This window comes from Manacus vitellinus, unplaced genomic scaffold (assembly GCF_001715985.3).
Source record: "Manacus vitellinus isolate BGI_N305 unplaced genomic scaffold, ASM171598v3 scaffold_5_pilon, whole genome shotgun sequence".
In the NCBI taxonomy this organism is placed as follows: domain Eukaryota; kingdom Metazoa; phylum Chordata; class Aves; order Passeriformes; family Pipridae; genus Manacus; species Manacus vitellinus.
Genome location: NW_021940682.1, coordinates 13,954,274 through 13,978,100, shown reverse-complemented (window position 1 = coordinate 13,978,100; position 23,827 = coordinate 13,954,274). Strand labels below are relative to the sequence as shown.

The following is a 23,827-nucleotide window of genomic DNA, read 5'->3' as shown; positions in this document are numbered from 1 at the left end:
AGGTAGTGCAAGCTGGTAGTACTGACCAGAAAATGTTGGGGGATGAGAGTTGTGAAACATATTTTGTCCTACCTGTTTGAACTGTACCAGTGTAGCATACTGCATAGCAACCAGTAGTCCTTTCTTCTCTTGTTGATTAAGGTACCCATCTAAGAAGCCAACACGGTTTTTCTTATCTCAGTCTCACAGTATGTATCTCACATATATGTCTTTGATTCTCTTCCCATAGGAAAGAAAGAAAATACAGCTGAAAAAATAAGGTATATTTCTCCATCAGGATTTCAACGGAGAAAGCCTGTCTGCCTGGACTGTAAGGAGGTACCCACACAGACACAGAGACATCCCCCAGGACTGGTGACACCATTGTTCAGCCTTACTCTTGCTGAGAAAGTTTCCATACAACGCTGCAACAATGAATTTCCTCCGGCGGCGTCTCTCAGACAGTAGTTTTGTGGCAAATTTGCCCAATGGCTACATGATGGACTTGCAGCGCCCTGACAGCTCCACGAGCTCCCCAGTTTCTCCTGCCACGGAGAGAAAGCATCCACAGCCACCTCAACCCTCACACTCTTCCTCCACTGGCACCAGCATCTTCAGCTCCATCTCCAGTGCCATGAAGCAAACCACACAAGCGGCTGCAGGACTGATCGATCACTCGGTCAGCCCCACACCATCTGTGGCCCAGAAACCCAAGATCCTCCTGGTGATTGATGATGCACACACAGACTGGTAAGGCATCAGCAGTCCTCCTACTGAATTCAGTTTCCTAATGTTTGGGGAATAGAGGGATCTGGGAATCACAGATAATCTGCAGTGGGGTACACAGTTGCCTTCACGTCTAGGTCACCAGCTCTGGCCCCAGGTTGGTTCCTGTCAGATGACTTGCATAAATGGCAGAGTAGGCTTTTTTCATATCTTTCTTGAAAGAAATGTTCATTTGGTATTCATTGATCAGCTTCCTCGTAGCCTTAATATATGAGTGCACATAGGGCACCCAGCAGGCTTAGCCAAACTGTCACATCTAGCAATGGTCCTAAGAGGTCACACCTGAAGGTGTGTTAGTGTTGTGGTTCAGGACCTTAAACCACTGTTTGTGCTGGCTCTGAACACTAAAAGGGACCCGATCTCTCCAGCTCTCATTCTCTCTTGAGCTTTCCTCTGTCTGAAAATTTCTAGATAAATTATGAAAAGATAAGCAAGCTTACTGCTGCCTGGTCAAGATTCCTTCACCCACTAAGCATAGCAATAGCTATTGGCAAAAGACTCTCAAGCTCAGCTAGGCCTCAAATATGTCTTGTTTATGCAGGTCTCTTTTCAAACAAAAGTATAGAAGTTTGTTTCCTATGATATTGGCTAGCAAAGGACCATCTCCAAAGGGTAGGACAACTGAAGTCTTCTGAAATCTTAGAGAAATTACTTACTACTTGCTTTTTCATCTGCCAGCTTGTCACAACACAGAAAAAAGGTAAGAGTAGCACAGGTAAGGAGGCAATACTGAAGACTTCAAAATTAAAGAAGTTGGGTTACAAGGTCTTGGCCAAGGGAGGTTTATTTTATTGTTCTTTTCATCCCACACCACTCTTCAGTACAGTTTTCACCTTTGGTCTTCTCTACTTAACCAGAAGAGTGGAGACAAGGTGACACTTGCCTCCCTGGGTGTATCTTCACAAGTCAAGAGCTTTGCTCTTACTGAAAAAGGGACCATGACTAAGTACAACTAGGTCAGCTGTCTTCAGCCAACTTGAAGTAAGAGAGGGAAAACAGTGGGATTTTTCTCAAAGGAAGAACAACTTTTTAACTGAGTGGGAAAATCCCTGATAAGGTGTTTGTCATATCATATGTTCTACTGACCTCGTGTTTGTCACGGTAACAGCCCCTTAACACCAGACAGTTCAGTCACCAGCACCAATCTGGCTCAACCAGATCTGATCTCTCTTTCCTGGGTGCACCCACAAGTCTCACTAACCTCAGCCTCTGTGAAGTGTTTTTGCAGTTCCTTGAGGACGCTGGCAGGTGGCAGTCCCTTAACATAGCATCCTCCATCTGGGAATGAGAGTGCCTTTGATGCACAACTCTAGCATCTGGGGCTTAGCTGGCACCGTGTAGTCCAAACACTGTAATCAGAGAGGAAAGCCCAAGCTCAAAGGCCAATCTAGTTTTAACTTGAGATTAATGGTGCTGAAGGTAGTCAGAGGAAAGGACAAGGAAGGGTTGGACTCTGCTGCAGTGTTTTCATGTTTTAAAATACACACTACATTCAAATCTCTGCCTTTATATCTCCCAGCTGCTGTTCTGTCATACAGACTTCGTGGTCTGTGAGCTGAGCTTGCCAAGGAAACAGCAGCTGGGATATATAAAGAGAACCTATGGCTACCCACACTGTCTTCACTCCTCCCCTCATGTAAGTACTCCACACATCCTGCTGTCTTGGCTGTCCCTCTGCTGTCTATAACTTAGCAGTTTCTAGACATGATGGGATACCCCTTTCATTTATCCTTGCTCTGTGCCCATACCTACAAGTTTGCAGGTGTCAGATCTGCTTACCAAGGCTCCCTGCCTTTGCTCTTTTTACTAAGCCTGTGAGGGCACTGCATAAAATTAGTGTATGAATTCATTACTATACCCTGATATGTGTATGATGTGAAAACCAAGGAAAGAACATTGCTAACCCTTGCCTGCCATGGCTCTTTGTAGCATGAGCAGAAATACATACTTGGAAACTTTCCCAGCCTAAAGGCAGCAGCACGCGGTCCTTTCTAAGAGAGCGTACCAATGCAACCACTCCAGCGGGCCAGGAGTGCTACTTGGCAGTTGATTTTTGTGTCTCCAGGAAACTCAGCAAGCCCTTGAGAGAGCAGCACTGAAGAGAAGTGGCTCCATGGCTCCGTGGATGTTTATTTTTGGTAAGGTACTTCTGAGCAATGCAAGTCATCTTCTTGGTCTCAGCCAGGGTGTTATGTGAGTTCAGGCTGAGCAGCCTGAGAAAGCAGAGTTTGCCTTGTGAGAGCACAGCTGATGAAGCTGGTTATCCAGGGATTCTGTCTGTCTACTCTTTATCATGTACAGAGACAGTCTCAGACTTTGGAAGCTGAATAACAGTGGTTTTTTGGTTCTGTGTTGGTGATTTTGTGTTTAGAAGCATCATGTTTGCAATGCATTTCACTTCTGCCTACTCTGGTTCTTGCTACCTGTGAAACTTTTGTATTTGTTTTTCGAGAAACCCATTCCTTCTCCCTTTGAAACAGTTTACTAGAAAAAATCCTCAAGAAATAACTGCCTTTATTTTACTGCCTTTATTTTAAGGGTGGGGGTGTTTCTATAGTGCCTCCTCCCCCAGAGCAAGTTACACAGGGTTTACAACAAGGACTAGCTTGTTCACGGACAGGAAGGGTGAGAGACAGTGGAATCTACCATTTGATTTCTCTTCTCCAAATGAAAGCACTTTCTCAGAATTGGAGACTGTAGCAGTATTGCAAAGCCAGACATTAATTTATCATCACTTTGTATTACAGCAAAGAGCTGCAGTTGTGGATTAGGATGAGGTGCTGCACAAGTGCATGACAAAATGCTCTAACAACTCAAATAGGCAAGTGCATGTTGAATGCACTTTAAAGTGACAAAGGGCAATCCTTTCTATTTTCAGGGAGCTACTATGTCTCTGATGGTACAGTATAGCAATCAGCTTCTCTCAGAGGCCTGGAGGAAGGAAACAGCACCCATGGTAATCCATGGTTTGTCTTCCGCCATAAAACCCTTGCGGTTCTTGACATGCAATATGTCTCTGGTTTGTTCCAAAGACAAAGTACTATAAAAATAATGTGAGTCCCATAGAATATGATCAGCTGCTTTCTGCATTAGCAGCAGTAAAAGAAAGGTACATTCTATTAAAAGCAAGGGAACTCACCCAGCTTTCTGCTAAAGTGGCAACATTTTGACAAATTTTCCATTCTTCTCCAAGATACAGCTCTAGCACACTGCAAGGAAGCACGCAGTGAATCACCATGTGGAAGATGTGTACAAGAGGAAAATACTGTCACTATAGCTGCCTTGTGCTCTTGGCTTTGACAGGCAGCCCTCAGAAGCATGCACATCAGTGAATGTACCTGTGCATCAGCACACTAGGGAAAAGCTTGGCTTCTCTTCAGTCATTAATGGTACATTTCTCAGCTGGGAACCTCCACCTGGAGAATGAGGCTCCTTCTTGTGGGCTGGGAGTATCTGTGCCTTGGGAGACTTCCAAAAATGCATCCACAACTCACCTACTCATCTACAGCAGCTGCCAGAAAATAAGAAGCTCACACATGGATAAATGTGCCTGTATTAAACACACTGCAAAAGGGAGCAGGACCATGAGGAAAGGGGACAGCAGAACTCCATGCAGTGGCATACGGGCCAGCTCTGGCAGCCCAATCTCAGCCAGGAGGAAAACATCCCAAGTCTGGCAACCTCCCCTCCCGACATGCTATTAAGTAAAATTGTGCTCTTGCTGGATTGAATTTCTCAGTAGATCAAACAGGATTTAGTGCTGAGAATTGTTAACCCCCATCCTCTGTGAAAGTGCTCAGCTTTCTAGCCTAATGCCTCATGTTTAAACAGCTTATTGGGGAAGTGATCAAGCACAGCTAAGGCTCCTATTAACCACAAATGCTAAAAGCATCGCTTCCTGGACTAGTCAGCATAACAAAGTTGTTCTTGTTGCGTTTGTTAGATATCTTAGGTACATTTGTGAAGTAGCTCATGCCGCTTTTCAAAGTCATTGGTGTGTTTTGTCCATATTTCAGTCCGTTCCAAGAGCTAACAGTGCTTCGTGCTGTCTTGCACAAAACACATGTAACCCTATGTACAGCAGTTCTATGTGAGAGGATTGTGACATGCATATTTCACCAAAAAAGTAAGTCACAGAGGACATGTTAGGAGTCACAAAATTGCATTGTTTTTTCTCCCATTTGCTTGACAGCCAAATCTGCCTGAACATCCTGTCTCCAAAAATTTTAAGATGAAGAAAGAGAAAAACTGTGGTTAATACTGAATGGAATCCTCTTAATACATCTGAAATGGTTCTTTGTATAACAATAATGTCATTATTCAGGTCTAATTATGGACTGATTTGACAGGATTACTGTTTTATACTGTTCAGAGGAAATTATCAACTTTTTTTTTAAATAAAACCAATTTTTACTTCTGATAATACAGGACAATACTGAGCTACAAGCACGTCATTTGCCTAAAAATAAGATTGGTCAAATAATAACACTCTAATACTGATTTTTAGTAACATGGGAGTTCTTAAATCATAATTTCTTTTTTCAAGGAATTCCTTTTCAAAAATATTCAATGATTGTCATGAGTCATTTCATGCTTTCAGTTGGCTGAAGGTGATATGTAAGGCTCCCACTAAGAGAAATATTTCTGTACCCAACTCATTTAAATATAATGGGAAGTTTTGGACTTCAAGCTTGAACTTAGGAATTTGCTGGTTAAATTGCAAAGTTTTGTCTATGTTTCCTGCTAAGAAGTCCCAGATCTTTTAACATAGTGGTAACGGGCAATAAGTTATTATGAATTAGCTTTTTTTACACAGTGGTGACCTTTTAAGATTTCACAAGTTCTGTGCAGCAATGCAGCTATGATTTAAAAAAAAACCTAGGGATAAAAATTCACGTTTTCACAAATCTGGCTGAAAAACCCTTTTATTTTCATCATTTAGCTTCATCTACCCAGTACTGAAGATTTCTGTTCCTATAATTATTGTCAAATTCTGCTTCTTGAGAAAGGGAAAGGGGAAAGAGGAGGTAAGTTTGTGGTAAACAGGTGTATGTGTGTTTGTGCATATGTGCACACGTGCACACTTGAAAGCAGCCTGAAGAGTTTCTGTATTCCCTAGTGTACAGGCACAGGGGTGAAAAGGAGGCAAGACTGTCAAAAGTATTCAAGACATTGCATTTATCACATCGCTTTCCAGTCTGTTTTAGGTATATCACCATCCTGTCTGTCTGTATTTTTGTCCTGCATATGTAAAGCAGCTTGGGATCTAGCTCCCGTAATGAAAAGTGATACAGAAATGTAAAGGATTAGTATCATTACAAAAATAGACACAAGGAGTATGGAAAACATTCCCCACCAGGTTATAACTATGCTAATGCAAGTCAAATCTCGGACCTTAATTGCTTTACCAGAGTTCCTATAAATGCATAGAATTTAACCTCAGAATGTCCTGCCTAGTTTTTTTAAAAAAACCAAACCAACCCTCAGATAGATTTCTCAAGATTTGTGAGACAGAGTTCTTCTGGCTGAAAGTCCACAGTCCTGCCCCAGCGTTGGTTCAAGTTAGACCAGTTCTCCTGCTCCTCAAGTTCAGGGAGAACAGAAGTGGGCTGGAAAAAAATATTGCCAAATCCTCAACAAAAATGATACCCCTTGAAAACAGCTCCAGGCCATACCATCTAAATTTAGCAACATGGAAATATTCCAGAAATGCATTATTTTGATAATACACAAAATAAAATTGCTGCCTCATTTTGTACTTAAAGCAGTACCCCACCTCCACTGCCTAACCCCCTGCCCTGCCCCCCTGGCCCCAGCTCTTTGTGGCCAGAAGGAATGTGACCACAGTATAGCCTGGGTGGGGGACCAGACCTACAACAAAGTGTCTTTCCTATTCTGACAGTTCATAGAAGCCCAAAAAGCTGTGCCCAAAAGCAATAGTGCTGCACTAACTAGTGCTTCTTCTCTTGGATGAGGGGGGATGGCTTTGATTACCCCTTTTTGATGAGCAGGAGGTGGCACAGGAAGATGCTGGGAGGTCAGTATTGTGTGGGACTCCATAATTCCTTGAATAGAAAGAGTGGCCTGAATGGTTGTGTCTGCGATCATTAAAGTGCTGGTGGCTTGCCAACCCAGGTCTCCTCAAAAACAGGCCTTCAGTTCCCTCAGAGAAAGAGAAGACTCACAAAAGATTTTAAAAACACTTCTCCCTTCCTGCCCCAGAGCTTCCCTTTCTGTGTGTGTTCAAGCCAAGAAAATCCTCCCAGCCCTGTAGGGTGGGACCATCAAGGACCTCATCACGAGGACTTCCTTTATCCAAAAAACCCCTAACCCATACCACCATCAGAGCCCAATACAAACCCCTTTGGAGAGTCATTTCTTCCCTTGGTATGATCCCATAATAATAATGCCTTAGAGATGGTTTTACAGTAACCAGAGTGGGCTGGGTTTTATGGTTCTTCCCAGAAGGCAACAAAAGAAGTCTGTTCCCACGGCCTGACCTTGGACACAGAGGACATACCTGCGGTGCTGCAGAACTGGCTCTCCATTTGGTGGCTACAGTAAGCCAAGTGATGACAACACCGAGAGCAAGGTGACCTTGCCCTGAGGAGGCACAGAGCTGATCACAGCAGTATTGTGTCCTGGGGATGGAGCAGAAACTTTTATGGAGCTCCTGGAAAAGTATCAGTGTATTTAGGGTTACCTTTTGACCCAACCCAAACCTGAAATTTGCCTCTTGGTCCCTCACTGTCTGTATGTACAGTGTGAATACCCTTTTTATCTTTCTGCATTAGCCTGTGGTCCATTTAACCTTTAATTCCAACCTTGTTTTCGGAGGTGTCAAAGCACACATCCATCACACTTATCCGTCTTTAATATTCTGACACTCTCCAGCCCTGGCCTAAGGCACTACTACAAATTAAATATAAACTGCCAACCATTCCATCCCACAGGTGAGCAGTGCATAAAGGTCTCTGGGCCAGAGCAGATGTGGACAAAAGCTCCAGCAGCTTGCAGACCTTAGCATTTGTAGTGATTTTTCTCATCCCTATACCCTGGGCAGTCAGGACTTGTCCATCTCAAAATTCCTTATCATGTACAGCTGAGAATTGTTAAAGTGGGGAAAAGTGGTGAAGGAGTTGAGAACTGGCTCCTCAAAGGAAAACCTCCCTTGTTTTTACCCCTGAAATAAAAAGGGCACAAATGCATTTCTCCTCCCCCCAGTGTGTGGGGGCTGGGGGGGTCGGGGCATTCCAGCAGCTGCTGGCCAGTATCCTGGAAACTGTCTCCTTTTTACCAGTCCCAGCCCCTTTTATGAAGGAGACAATGCAGACATACAGTGAGTGCCTTGTGCATCACTTGGGCCCCCAGGCGCTTTGACACAGGGATTTCGTACAGTGCCTGACCCCCTCCCCACCCTCCCTGAGGTGACCCCACACCCAATCCAGGGGGCTTCAGCCTCGCCTTTTCCAGGATGATCCAGAAAGAAATTGCATGTCTTATTTTCCCAAGGGGCTTGAGAGAAATATGTGTAATGTGATACCAAGGAAATAATTCAGATAGTTCCAGAATTTACCCATGGATGTTTTTTAGTTTGTTTACCCAAGTCTCTTCTTCATCACTTGTCTCCTTCTTTCTTACACCCAGTCCCTTGCCCACCTGTCCCCAAGGGTCCCATAGGACCTGCTCTTCTTCCTGCTCCAGATAGGAAGCCATCTCCATCCAAAGTGTGGCTTGGCTTTCTTTGCTTGTTATGTCTTGATTCAAAGGCACAAGCTCAGCCAGAGGATTTGGAGGAATTTGCCATTACAGTATCCTAGTGTCTTTCTTTGGCATGCTGTCAGTGATACTGAGCCCATTTTTGGGTTGAAGGTAAAAGCCAGCTCCCAGGTTTGTAGCTCAAGGCCTCTCTTGAACAGTGATACCCCAAAAAGTTCCTGGGTTCACTCATATCACAGGGGATTTGGGCTCAGGCATATTTGTTCATCTGAAGGATGGCTTCCTGGTTTCCAAGACATTCTACCAGCATTACAATATTTGCTAAATCAGCTCCACTGAGGTCTCTCACGGGAAGATCTGAGCTGAATTTCTTTGATTTCTTCCTATCCTAGAAAATTGCTCCATACAGGAGCCATTTTGCAGGATAGCCTGAAGAAGTCCCATGAATTTAATGTGAAATACTAGCCTGTCTGCAAAGCTGCATAATGTGTCATAACTTCTGCTTCACCTAGATAATGGACCTGCAGGAACAGTTTTAAGTTTTGAATCATGGCACTCCTTCAAACCATCCCAATCATTTCAAATCCCTTACCCATCCCGGTTAATGCCTTTTCCATGCTCAGGCCACTGTTCTGCACCTTTTCTTCCAGGGGCTGCAGTCTAGTGTCACCTGTACCCAGGGAAGAGCTCCTTGGGCTTGATAACTGAGCATCTTTTCCTATTCCTCACCTGTGCAGATCATTTTCCAGCCTGACAGAAGTTGTGCAGCCCCCTGCTGTACCTCTGATGCCTCCTTCACAGAAATCCAGAGGAAAACACCGAAGAATTCCTCTGAAGCAGCTTGGATTTATTCCTTTGCACCAAGAGAGAAAAGTAGACAAAAGAAAGAAGAAAGTTGTCTCCAGAAGAGACAACACAAGCTCTTCACAAATAGCTTCTTCCGGACCAGCAAGCTGGTCTAGCGGAAGGTGTCCCTGCCCATGGCAGTGGGGTTGGAACTGGATGATCTTTAAGGTCCCTTCCAATGCAAACCATTCTATGATTCCATGATTTCTGTGCTGAGCATGTATATTGGCTGACGGGTTGAGTACTCATTGCACCTACTTTTGTTTTAAAGAAGAAAGAGGACAGGGCTGATGAAACCAGTTATTTATCATACAGAGAAGAAAGAGAAGAGGATCTGTGCTCTCCTAATAGAAGTAGCTTGTCAGTTGGGGTCTTTTGTTGATGATCCTGGAAGCCCCTACTCCATGCGTGGAAGTTGCTTCCCTTGTGCCATGTGTCCCCATGACACAAGAGCAGCACAGCAGTGCAGGCTTGCCCTGGCTACCATACCCACAGCCCACTGGCCCAGCTCTACCTCCCCTGGGCCTGGTGACATGTGAGGAGAGGGGACATCATGCCCCATGAGCACTGACTCTCCGTGTTTGCAGTCCACGAGCATAAGCACAAAGGTGCAGGGGAGCGCATGGATTAAGGCAGCCCTCGCATGGGTACTGTGCAAGCTCTTGGTGATGCCAGAGGGATAATTCGAGTGTCTCACAGGTGTGTTTGCAGATTTGGTTCAGTGCTAGCATCCCTTGCTCAAACAGATGCTTTCCAAACACCTAAGGGCATGAATGTTATACATGGACTTTCTGTGAATTAGCCTTATGGAGGTAACTGGAGGTGAATAGAACATTTATTTTTTTCCTTGCTGCTGTTAGGGATACACTCCATATCTAACAGAATATTGTGCATATACTTCCTGCAGCCATAATCATTGAGGCAGACAGGGGCTGGTTTAAAGAATATCTCTGGAAATTAAGCTTCTATTATTTCCAGATTACTGTATAAGAGGTATTGGGATTCTTATGTCCCTGTAATGTCATGCCAGAGCTGAGGCAGAAAGCAGAACTTTTGTTTGTCTGATGTCTTTGCACCCAGAAAATGTGTTCTTCTCCAGAGCATGCAGCTTCTTCATCAGAAAAAGAGAGCAGTTCAAGACAGGCTTTCTCCCTGCAAGCCACGTCAGACCTTTTATGTTTATTATGATGCTTCTTCCCTCCCAGTCAGTGTGGCCACATCCAGATGGATTGCCTAGCACTCTAAATGCCACCCAGGAACTTCTCCTGAGCATGGCTCTGCAGTTTTTTTTCAGTCAAAACATGTTTACATGCTAATTTACCAACATCACAGCAAGTGCACCAACCCATCTGCGCCCTGCTGTGCCAAATTATAACTCTGTGTTCTGGCGGGCTGAACATTTGACATTCTTTAAAATAAGGGGGCGGCCAGACAAGTGGTGGTCAGTGCTGAAAGCTGCCTGGGAGAGGTGGTGGGTTTGTGTGGCCAGTGCCTTTCCCAGTGTCCCAAGCTGGGGGGTGCCAGACAGCCCCCCTCCTGGGGCGATGAGCTGCTCCTCTCGTCACTGGCTGTTGGCTGTGCTGGAGATGAGTTGGAACGTTTCTGAGGCTTTCCAGGAAGGTTTTTAACTCGTCTTCTGGGCACCACTCCTTTGCTGCTCTACAAGCAGCCTAAATAACTCTGCAGCAGTCAAGTCCCAGGCAGAGGTCTGGAAGAGACTTGCTCGGGTGGTTTGGAGGCAGCATCTACAAAAGTCTTGTACTGTCATGAGACTGCCAGAAACTTCCACCTATCTTTCTCATGCATCACCACCAGAGCAGTGTGGTCTTCCTTTTCTCCATCTCATGTCCACTGTAAGGACCAGAAGCCATTTCATGAATTGTGCAGAACTAACCGAAAACAGACTCTCTCTTTTACAAGATACGTATGATGCTTCCACAGCATCTACAATGATTCCATCTTGCTTAAAATTTCAGGGGCTCCGGGGTGACGCTAAGGCCATTTTTCATTTCAACACGCTCACCTCTACTTCCCAGGGGCTCCAAAACCCCAGGTGTGAATTGAAAGCATCACTCCATCCATTTCAGAGATGTTCCAGTAAAAAACATTTTATTCTTACCCTGGGCTGTGTCAAAATGATGGGCAGACCAAAATATTTGGCTGCAAATTACTTAGCACCTGTAGTCTCCAGAGACACTAGGAGCAGGTTAAGCCTCTTGGGGAAAGTGATACCAAGTCTTGGAATGAAAGTGATACATTGTGCTGTTAAAGGAAAGTTACCTCAGACATTGGATGAGACAACCTGTGTGGAAAGAGGAATAAGATGGAGATGTCACGCAGTGTCTAAGTTGTGGTCCCTTGCTCTACTCCAGTGACTCCTAACACTGGATGTGCCCGCAGTGTGACTATCCATGAGCACAGCCAGTACTGTAGAGATGAGAAAGAGGATTTTTTTTAACTGTGTGAAGGCTCGTTTCCTGGACCAGGCAGTGGAAGCCTCTTTGCTCCACCTGTACCGGGCTGAAGGCTGTGGTTAATCGCACTTCATTACAAGCTGAAGCAAAGCAGCACCAAGGAGTTTGTAACCAGCTGGTCGGCAAAGAGGAGAGGCCATAGAGGGAGGAAGTGTGTTTCATAAATGTGGGTAAGGAGTATATATTATGAGCATGCTGGGAATAAAAACCAGTGAATAGTGTGCCTCAAATTTCAGACCAGTTCCTGTGGGCCCTCTTAAAGCTTATTTCAGTTTTTAAGGAGTCACTGGTTACAGTAATATCCCCAATGTTTAGGAGTGAGGAATGTTGCCAGACCCTCTAGAGTCATGCATCCAGAAATTTAATGGAATTATTAAGTGCATTTAGAGTTCCTGTTTATTGTTAGAGGCGTGATGTCTTAGCTTGTCTGCTGAGTTGCTTTTTTTCATGCAACACTCATAAATTCAAAAAAAAAAAAAAGGAGGAAAAACGGCCAGAGCTCACTTTTTATACTGGACAGGGGTTGTCCAAGTCACTTGGTCTTGGTCACACCTGGCTGCTACACTGTCCCTCACTGACACTTATGCAGAAGTCTTATTGGCACATTATGCTGATGGATGGGCTGCCTGAGAAGGGAAGCCTTCAGATATCCCCGTTAGAATGAAGCAGAAAACTTTTGACAATTTTTATCTTTTTCTACTAAAATGAAAAGTTTTTATTTGATTTTGACCCAGAATGACAAAACAAAACAACTTCTTTATTTATATACATTTCACATTTCTGGGGGAGGGGAGCATTCAGCTAGAAAATTATGTGTGTTTCAGCCATGGGGAAAATTGCCTTCCTACTGTCTCTCCTTTTTTTATTGAACAAATAGACACAGTGAAAATGTGAGCCAGCTTTTTTTTTTTTTTTTGCTAATACTATAAAATAGGGAGCAAAACCGGCTTCTCCTCGTTTTCCTTTGCTTTATTCTACCCTGTCTTTGCCAACTGGAAACAGAACCTGGAGTTACTTTGTCTCTGGAAACAGCTCTTGCAGGGCTAAACTGTTTTCAGTGTTTTCCAAGTAGAAGAGCCTTTTGGAGCCCACATGGCCTTCTTAAAGTTTATAGGGGAGGAGGTCTGAGAAAATAAATTCATATTTTCTTCTGTCAAACTTGTTTAGTGAGAGAAAGAATTGGGGAGAAATATTTATAGGCAAAATTATATTAGCAATTTCCCCCATGACTAATCAATATAAGGGGCATCATACACAAATATGAATCCAAAAAGCCTAAACTGCCTGCTTTTTTCCTATGTTTTCTTCTCCAACACTACTGTCAGCCTCCCCCTCTCATGAACAACTGATGCTTCTGAAAGTGCTTTGTTGTCTGCACAGCATAGGGAGCTAGGAGCAGAGGTGGTGGGAAGTGCATGTCCTTCTCACAACAGTGTTCAACTCCAGAGCAAACACAGTTTCTCAGTTCAGGAGAAGAAATCCCTCATTAGTGAGACTGCAGATGCAGTTACAATTTCTCTAAATCAGTAGCAGAAAGAAACAAAACTGAAAAGCAGCTCTGTAGTGAGAGAGCATAAGAATAGACTTCACAAATACTTCAGCTGTGATGACAAAGATCCTTGCTCAACATCAGAAGAAGCTTCTGATGCCATGCCATGTGTTGGTCTCCTTTAACAGAATAAAGACTGAGTATTAAATGAAATATAGCAAGGAATCATTGATTAGAGTTGTTCTCTGGAAAAGATTAAGAGAGCATTTGGATTTCAGTTTGAAAATAAAATGAAAAACTAACAAGCCTTGAAGGAACTTTCCAATGTGGTTTTCATCTGGCTTGGCAGGTTTCTCCTGGAGAACAGAAAGCTGAAAGAAGATAGGAATTAGGGAAACATGCTGTGACCCAAATAGAAATTCTTCATCAAAAAGGGAAATGCAGAAGCAAAGCAGTATGTAATGAAAGCCAAAAATCTTATTTAACCATGTTTGTCTCTCTTGTTTCTTCTGTAGGGCCAAGTATTTCCAGGGGAAGAAGGTGAATGGAGAATTTGATATCCGAGTGGAACAGGTCTGTGACAACTAAATTTCCCTCTAAGAAATGTGTGCACAGGGCTGAGGTCTGAAGAGAGATAATCTGTCAATATTAATTCTCTTGAAAAAAGAAACTAATGAGGAATTTTAAGATATGTCCATTTTATAGAATTGCAGAAGCTGTAAATGAAAATATCTTATTGGGCCATCCTTTGCAAAATCCTTTGCCTTACCTTTGCAAAATCAGTTGCTGTTTCACCTTAAAATTACATTTGTTGTTCTGGTGATAGGATTATAATTTTTTCCATTGGAAGACTACTTCATAGCTCCATATATACTTGCCTGAAAAGGTGCAAAGCTGGTATGCCACAGTACATGCTGTTGCCAAAGTAGAAATTATTACTAATAACCATCTGTCGGCACCCAACTTGAAAGCAGGAGTAAGAAGAGAGAGATGTAGGGATGAGATGGTGATCCTGAAGGAATCATATGCTTGTTTTATACTAATTGGGGCTATAAAACTGCTAGGGTGGATAAAGAAAGCTGGTGAATGTTGTTTGAATGACCTGATATTTTTTGTTTTTATGAAGCTGTTGATTCGGTATCAGGTGTGTACAGATTATTAACGCAGTGGTTTCAAGGACATTCTCAGGACTCATTGCCCTTGTAAAGGTGTTTCTTCTCTTGTCAAAGGCATCCTGTCCAGTTGCCTCTAAACTGTACATAAGCACATATGTTCTGATCAAATTGTGTCTGGGACAGAAAAGTTAGAAAGTCATTTTTTGCAACTATGATACTTCAAATACTTAATTTTTCTCTTTTTATTGATATCACACTTGTCAGTACTCAGCGGTATTAGCAAGAATAATTCTTTCTTGCACTTCCTTATCAAAGTCTTTATTTTGCTGGCTGCTTTAGCAATTACCTGAAGAGAATAGGGAAAATAAAAAATAAAAAAAATCATGCTTCTCACTTAGAAGCATGAAATCAAATAATTTAAGTTTGCCCTTCAAACCTCTAATCCAACCCTCTCCATCATTCAAAGCAGGACTAGCTTCAAAGGTCGACCTGATACTCTGCAAAATGACCTGTTAATTCTTTCCAAAACCTCGTCTCTTCCTTTTCCCTCATAGTCCTTCTCCTCAAATGTTATTGCACTTGAGGTCCTTATAAAAGAACTCTCTTCAAATGGTTGATGAGTGCAGGATAGAAGGGGACTCTTGATTGCTGATGGGCTAAACCCAGTTGTGACCCTTTTCATTGTCACAAGGTAGCTTATTGCACTTCCCCAAGGACTCTTTCAGGGAGACTTTCCTGTCTATGTCTTGAAATCCTACACTTAGGCAGAATACCCATGTTTGAGAGGAGGCAACAATTTGCTCCAACAAAACCCCATAAGGCTGGTGTGATTCTGCTGGTGAGAACCATGGCCAGGCCCCCTGCAGCTTTCTTTAAATACCCAACACAGTGACTGCAGCTCTGCCCAAGGGAATGAAGCCTGCAGTAGGTAGCAAGTGACAGCTGAGGAACTGAGAACAAGGATCCTGGCTGTTTCCCCTTGTCCCCTCCCTGCCCCTCAGATCAGGCAGCTCAGCCTCCACTTAGCAGGCAGAGAACTGCTCTTGACTCCTCCAGACCTCAAAAGGAGAAAGGGGACCACTTTTCCCAGCTGGATCACTATCTGTCAAGGGAAACACAGAAGCTGCATTGTAATGGGCAGTCCTTGAATCTGACCTCAGGCCTCTCTGCTTATCATTGAGGCCAAGAGAGGGTCACTGCTTTCTTCAAGTTTGGGCTTTCTGTCCCCTTCTGATTTTGCTCATTCATCCTTGTTCAGTATTTTTTGATATTTAATTTTCATTCATTACTCCTACCATGATTGTCTGAAACCTTCCTAGCTTCTTCACTCTTTTCCTCAAGCACAGTCCAGGAACCTTCACTCTTGTGAAAACAGGTCCCCTGAGGCTGAATGCTGATCCTCTTTACCTGAAAAATTAATATTCTTCCACAGTCTTCTTATGGGAGAAAAAAAAAAAAGGCAGGGAATACCTGTGTGTTTACCAACCTGGTCCACACCTTTCTCTTTGATTTCCCAGTCACCAGTCTTCACTGCTATAACTCCCCTATGAATGGCACACAGACAGTGCCATGATGCACAAACCCTAACCTTGCTCTTCAGTTCTGAAAAAACTCTGCATCAGATCAAGGTTTGACTCTCAGGCACCTCCTGAATCATTTGATCTGCTCAGTAAGTTCATTTAGTTTTTCAGTTTTCCATTTGATCCTGTTTCAGATAACCACACATTATTGACTGAGCCAGAAATACAGTTTGCCTTGGGTATTTTTTTTTTTGTATTTTATAGGGAAAAAAAACCCCCTTTGATCTGAAAAGCTAAATAATAAAGAAGTTTGAATGGCAGAAAGCAAAGAAAGGAAATATCCAAATGTTAAATAGTCTTGAAAAACCACATTGGGAAAAAGCAACTGCCCTATTTTTTCTGACCCTGCTAATTCTTTTGCCATTCTTCCAGGATGCTCTGTACTTGGTTTAGACTTTTTCTCCTCCTCTTTCATATGCATCTCCATTTCATCTTAATTCTTTCCTAGCAAGCCATTTTAGCAATCTTTGGGGGAAGCAGAGCAGGATAGTAGGTGCTATTTTTTTGAAGTCATGACATCATTTATTTGTAGTAGAGCAGTATTGCTGAAAGCAGCATTGTCTCTCCCTCTCTCAACAGCGGGAAGTCAGTTATCTAATCTGGTTATACACCCCTACCAGCTCTCTGAGCTGCCTCTCCTCCTTGGCTGTCGTTTGAGGAATGCAAGACATATGTGACCATGCTGTCTTGTCCTGCATATCTCCCACACCCAACACTGTGGAAAGCATTGGCTGATTTCAGCTGAATTGGAGAAACAGGCAGAAGTTTCAAGATACTAAGTTTCTACAAGAGGTGAATTCAGTTCATATTGGGCACTGAATAATACACAAGGATGAGACTATTCAATGCCATCCTGCTGCTCAGGGAGCTACTTCTGCAAGTCTCAGCTTCAGTGAAAATAGGTTTTATGGTTCTCAGAGAAGTTTTTCTGGTTCTTTAGCAGATAAATGAATTGCATAACCTTGATAACCACCCCAGACCCTTGTTCTTCACATCCATTACCCCTAGCAAGAAACAGGAGCTGCTGTGGGCATCACCTGGTGACAGTGAATAGGAGAGCTGTCAGGATCACTGTGATGGGTACACCCCTCTCCTGTAATTCGTTCAAATGAATCACAGAATATGCTGAGTTGGAAAGGACCCACAAGGATCATTGAGTCCAACTCTTAGCCCTGCATAAGACCATTCCCAAGAGTCGCACCATGTGCCTGAGACTATCATCCAAACTATTCTTGAACTCTATCAGGCTTGGTGCTGTGACCATTTCCCTGGGGAGCCTGTTCCAGCACCCAACTACAAAAGTGAAGCCTGAATTCCGCCTTTGTTTTTTCTCTTCTAATCTTCCATGTAACACCAAAATCATATTTATGAACATGTTTTAGAGGCTGCAGGATTTGTTACTGTCCACCATCCAGTGAAACCCAGGCATGCAACACCATTGCCTGTTTCCTGCTGATTGCAGGGAGACAGATGCAAGGCTGGGGAGGTGGAAAGCAAATGCAAGTGCTCTCCTGAGTCAAGGTCCCTTTTCTTTGGAGGCAGTTTGGATTATATTTTGGTTATTTGGATATTTTTCCATTACAAGTCCTTCTGTAGCAATGATGAGACTGAATGAAATGCTCACCCAAAACTGAAAATCCGTTTGACCTATTCCCACTAAAACCCTCATGGTTTGAGTTTTGCTCAGTGTGGGTAAACCTCTAAGCTTTAAGGAGCAGCTGAGTCTAAAAATACTATCTCTATTTTATGCTAAAAATAAGCTGCTTAGATTTTGATCCATTTGTTGCTTTTACTTACCTTGTGATTTCTAGCTTTCAGAACTGCAGTGTAAGCATCTCCATCCATGTATCCAGAAATACAAATGCTAAAAAATTGTTTTAGAAATGAAAAGCTAAATGTCTCCAAGGCTAAGTTGAACTTAAAGAAGAATCTTAAAGTGCCACAGGACTGGGCCACATTGCTTTTAGTCTCCCATGAAAATAATTTTGCTTTTTTCTTCTCAGTCCTCTATCAACTGGAGGATAGGAGACATTAGGAACCACAGTATATTGAGGAAGAGGAGGAGTTATACCATAAACCTTGTGCTCTGACAAAGGTTTTCCCTCACTAGAGGCAACTGGTAATAATTCAGCACCTCCTTCCCCACCCTCTCTGTCTTGTCCAGAGAAAACTAGATCTTGCATGCTCTAAGGAGTTCATACATCTCTGGGGTTTCCCATATAGATTGTAACATACCTCCTGTGGGGGTCTCCTTGGGCATTAGATATGCCCCGTGCAAGAAGGGAATGCTGCTTGGCCATATGTCCCCAGCACAACCACATACAAGCAGAAGAGGGCAAGAGAGATGGGGCTGAGACCTGGACAACCACAAACCCATGGGATAGACCATGACACTGTGTGTGGGGGCCAGATGAGTGGGACACTTGACACCTGTCTGGGACAAAGATGTCTACAAAGCAGGAGATGTACAGAGTAGGGTCACTGGGATGTCCATGGAGATCTGGCTTATGAGAGGAGACTGGAAGTGTTGAGTTTGTTTATCCTGCCAAAACAGAGGCTAAAGGAGACATCACTGCTTTTGGTAAATACCCTGATGTAAGACAGGGTTTCATGACATGATGACTGCAGTAGCAAGGCATTAGACCTTATGGCTCTGATGGGCTTTTCCAGTCCTGTGCCCTACATGGAGCACAGACCTAGCAGGCAAGAACAAGCAATACCTCTTGAGAGAGTCCATAACCTTCAGGGTACTTTTCTTCAGATATTTTCAAAAGTATCTTAATATGTTCAGAGACATCTTTCCTGGCATTGGTTAATTGATAGTGGAGTGGGGTGAAACGTGTGGAGGGGAAGTGATGAGGCCAAAAGGTTCATCTACATTTTTATTCCTGTTGTTTGTTCACCACCTCCTTCCCACCATTTCCTGCTGTGACGAGGTGGGTCTGTCTGTCTGTCTGATCTGCATTCTTCTTGTACAGCTCATTCACTTGTTCCCACTGTTTAGTTTATTTTCAGGCAATGATTATTCAGTGAACTCCTATGTACATGCTTCTGGAAAAGTCTTGTGGTATAGATTATGACTCCATTGGCAGCACTGTCAGGAAAAAAGTTGTACTTGGCACTCGCAGAAGATAATTGTAATACAAATCATGAATTCCGGCTCCACTGTACTTCCCGCCCTAAAGAGGTATTTTCATGTGTGGCATAAAGTGGTCATTTCAAAAGGTAGAGTCTGATAGGTTCATGTGTGATGAAAGGAAAATTTCCCTCTTGTCAAACAAGTGTATAATTTCTCTTCATTATATGTTTAGGTTTGGGTTTTTTTCCAACTGAATGCCAGCAAACTGTTCAAGAACAGCAACAGCAGTTCTCATAGCTTCACCACATACAAGCCTTCAGAAACCATGAATAAAGAGACCTGGACAACTAACAAGAATGACTCAAAAATAATGGATTTCTTAAATAAATAGTGTCTTCAATTTTTTTTTTTTAATTTTCATTGGCTTTTGGAGGTTTACAGAGTTCATGGTTTTGAGCTGTTTCCTGGGATCAAAAGGTTTAGAAATGTGCTTTTCTAGACCTCAGATTTTCAGGCAGCCACATAACTTCTGCAATGAAAACTCGAGACAATTCTGAATGCCATCCGAGTTGATGCACCAAAATTGCTCACACAGGTGAAAGCATGTCAGCATCAGCAGTGCCTATAGCCTAGGAGCATGCATCCTAGCTTCAGGACTTGTCAAGAGCAGTTGTGGAAGATCCTCTTGGAGCCACACAGCAGCATTCATAACCCAACTGGACCCTCTCTATCCTTTTCTTCCAGAGATCAATCCCAGTACTGAGGGCAGCTGGGGAGGAGAGTGCCTCCCCAAGGGAAAATGTCTCAGGAAAGAGACACAGGGAATCAGGATGTGTAATGTCTAATTCTGCATGTGTATGCACACCAAGCATGCATAGCCCCATCCCTCATCCTATTGAGATCCATACTATCTGTCCACCCCTTCTCCCTGTGCACGATTTAGGGATTGCTGATTTTCCCCTTGAAGTGCTTGCAATGATTATAGTGTTTCAGGAATGCAGTCTTATGTCTGCCAAAGTCTTCCTTCCCTTGTACATATTGGAAGATCCACCAAAAAATAAAGTCCATTGAGAAAAGTATGTGATTTGACTATACAGTAGTAATTCCTCATTCCAAATGCCTAAGCATGGACCGGGCTAGTTAGTAGCCTAGACAAAGCAGTGCAAGGATTACAGCAGATCTCAGCCAGGATATGAGTTAAAAAATGGTCACATCGCTGCACATATGACAAATCCATACTCAAACATATGGTTGGCCTTACATCTTACTCAACCGTGGTCGGGTCTGTGCTGAAGGATGGTGAGTCTAAACCATTACAACTCAAGGAGGTTGCAGACCTGTCAGAGAGAATGCCAGTGACAGCAACAACACTGACCACTGGGCTGAAAAACATCACCTACAAAAAAATCTTATAAGAATGGGGACTGTTTTTCTCTAGGGAGAAAAGGGAAAAATGAAGGGCAAATCTTCAAGCAGTAAGTTTTTAGTTTCCTGCAGGAAGAAGTAATGGCCCCTCAAAAAAAAAATTGCAGTCTTAAAAAGTAAGGCAAGAGATTTAGGTTGGGCATTGGGAAAACTTTCCAGGGTCGTTAAGGGACAAATTGCCTGAGGAAGTTCCTCATCTGTGGGTTATGTATATCTGCACACAATGTCAGAGGCAGAGCTGATCCTACCTTAGGAAAGAGAGGTGGACTATGTAATGCCTTGAAGTCCTTCCAACACAACTATTCTATGAAAAATGCTTAAAATTCACCTTGAAAACATGCTTCCCTTGAACCATTAACAGATATAGCTTCCAAGCCAGGCATTTCTACTATTGCATGATTTAAAATGACAAAATCTTCCTTGTTGTAACATCAGAAAACAGAAACTCCAAAAGATCTCCAGCACCTAGAAAACTGATGGAAACTGATAGTAGCTTCAGGTTTAGTCCAAATGATCTGGAGCGCTTTCTGAATCACTACCTGAAGTAGGCATCTTTAACAGAACTATCCTCAAAACAGCTGTGGGCATTGTCTCAAATCTGGGCCTCACAGAGGTATGAAATATTTCTACTCCCACAGTATGTATTACGTTATTTTTCAAGGCAGATTGTGTCACGTTTGTCACACATGGCTCCTTCTTGCCTTGAATGTTTTTGCAGCCACTGGCACCATTGCAAAGCCAGGATAAAACACCATCAGGCTAATGTAATACCTTCTTCTGTTTGATGATTCCTAATGCAAATGACTCTGCAAGGCCACAGGGAGCTGGACTCTCCTGTTTTATGCATAGTTACCTGTCACTCTATCTGCATGGGCTGCTTTCAAAGACCCCTTTGTCTGCAAGGTAAACTCAGGCTGGAGATGATCTCAGAGTTGAAATCCCAGCCAAGGGAAGTCATCAGGCTACAAAACCCACAAAGTTAAAAATACGGGGAGCACTGGAAAATCAACAGGAAACAATTTCTGCTGACTGAAGTTTTCAGCCTTCTTCCAAACACCAGCTAGCAGTAGCCTTTTGGACGGGACAAAGAAGCTACGTGAAAGCAGCAGTGCTCCTTCACTTAGTCTATTAAAACGGGATTGAGTGCCAGGAAAAGGTCTGGATTGTTCCTCAGCTCTGATTGTAGATCTGGACATTGTGGGGGCAAGATAGCTGAGTCCCTCAGACCCTCTCTCCACTCCTCCCTTCTTGTCAGGGTTCCCGGGACAATGGTTGCCAAAGGGAATTTTTCCTTTTCTTCTGGCTCTTGACATTAACAGGCCTGAAATTGGTCCTGGCAGTTCAGTATGAAGTACTCACCAGCTCAGGAGATTCCCAGGCCTGTTTGGATGTCAGGTGTCTAAGCACAGCTTTGTCTGGCTTGCCTGTCTCAAGGGAATGCCTGTCAGACCTTACAACTTAGATTGTAAGTACCAGTCATCAAATGAAGATTGTCCATTTTCACCCCCAGCAAAAAAAGTCTTAAGCTTTTTACTATAAGTCATTATGAAAAAAATTACTGAGGAAAAGCACAAAAAACATGAAAACACAGACCTAAAACTTCCTTTTCTTGTTCTAGTGTTCACATCAGATGATGCATTCTTCAGCAACAGAAGCTGAAGGTTCAGCTTTGTAACACTATGCTTTCAGAGTGGGACATCTCTGAGACATATGCAGACACGGAGCTGGGAAAACCTTTCATCTTCCCAGCCCATAGAACCTCTTGAGCTTATGTGTAAACTAGCAAGCTTACCTTGACCCACTGGGGAGATCACTGATGGTACCCAAAGCATCTGATTTTACTGAATTTGTCCAAGGTGAACTCTTCCCTCCCTACATCTACTGAGATTTTATATATATATTAAATGCAGGTGCCTTTTAGAGGTACGTATTTTCTTATCTCTGGTCTGATATGTTGCCTGAGAAAGTGTGGTTGTGGCCGAGGCAACACGCTGTAATCTTGTAAGTAAAACCCAGGCAGTCACCTCTGTCATTACCAGTCCCTCCCTGTGAGTGTGTCTGTGTGTGTGTGTATGTGTTTGAAGTAGAATTTATTTCTTGGCAACAGGAATTTTCCTCCTTTTTTCATTGTAACTGGGAATTACAGTGATGTAAGATCATGTAAGGCTGTTGCTTTAAAAAGTTTACACAGGTCCACAGACATGAAATCTCATTACATCATCGGGTCACCAGCCCACAGTCATTGCTTTAAAATTATGTGGATTTAAAAAAAAGAAAGTTGGAAATTATTTTTTCATTTGTCGTCTGGCCTCTGAGCCTTTACAGGTGCACTAGTTCTCCATTGGCAAGTTTTTTCCATGAGTTCATGAGGACAAAACACACTTTTTTCTTTTTTTTCTTTCTTTTTCTTTTCTTTCTTTTTTTTTTTTTTTTCTCTATAAAAGTTGTTCTTGGCACTATCTTTTGGTTCCAGCTAATAGAAGTAGCAGAAGAACATTAAATAGTACAAGGATCTCAATAAAATCACAAGTATTAGCAACACCATCTGAGTACTCTGGTATTACACAGCTACTAGTTAGAAGATGATTTTACTGCTGCCTAATCTTGATCATAAATTAGTCTGAAAGAGATGCTTTAATACGAAGGGGAAAAAACTCTTCAAAGGGAGAAGACTAAATTTTCTGCATCAAAAAATGAAACCTTTTTATTTATATTTATATCACAGGCACTAATTTTATATAAGACTTTGAGCCTTTATGGGTGTATTTGCACCATGCTGGAAAGGAAAGACTCACAAGGCCCAATAATAGGATATTCTAGTTCAAGATTTACTCATTTGATTATAAAGAACAGAGTTAGGATTTGGAGATCAAGACAAATGCTTATCAGCTAATCCTGCCATCCTCCTACAGCCAGTGGTCTGTTGGCACCCCTGTCTGAGGGGCAGCAGAGCCATGCAGGAGGATTATCACACCTCTCACCCAGCTAGTCTGATCAGTCTCTTAACCTTCACTGACATCCACTGCAGTCATAATCACCCCTGTGCCTTTTGCTCCCCGTAGCTGAAATATTCCTTGCCAACCTTTCCGGCCTTGTAAGTCCCACCCCTTTTAAAATATAAAGTGTTTTAATAATTGAGCAGCACTGTTCATAGCCTACCCAGCTTCGCTAATCCTTTAATAGTTAAAATCTTAATAAGTAAATCACATCAGGTGGCCTTCACTGCTTATCACCTTCCTGCAGCATAATGAGGTTTTTTAGCTGTTTAGCTAAAAGGTTTAAATCTTTTGTATTAGGCTTGTAGTTGGCCAGTGGCACGACAGCCGACTCAGACA

The 23,827-nt window shown here is 42.9% G+C and overlaps 1 protein-coding gene across 1 annotated transcript in view; it reads left to right on the top strand.

Moving 5' to 3' along the window:
• Positions 1–253: 253 nt before the first annotated feature.
• SYN3 (synapsin III) overlaps positions 254–23,827 on the top strand; it is a 177,508-nt gene continuing 153,934 nt past the window's right edge. Inside the window, exons 1-2 of the mRNA XM_008924225.3 lie at positions 254–729; positions 13,809–13,866. Coding sequence (XP_008922473.3) covers positions 413–729; positions 13,809–13,866 — 375 coding nt within the window. The 5' untranslated portion in view covers positions 254–412. The remainder of the gene's footprint in view (positions 730–13,808; positions 13,867–23,827) is intronic.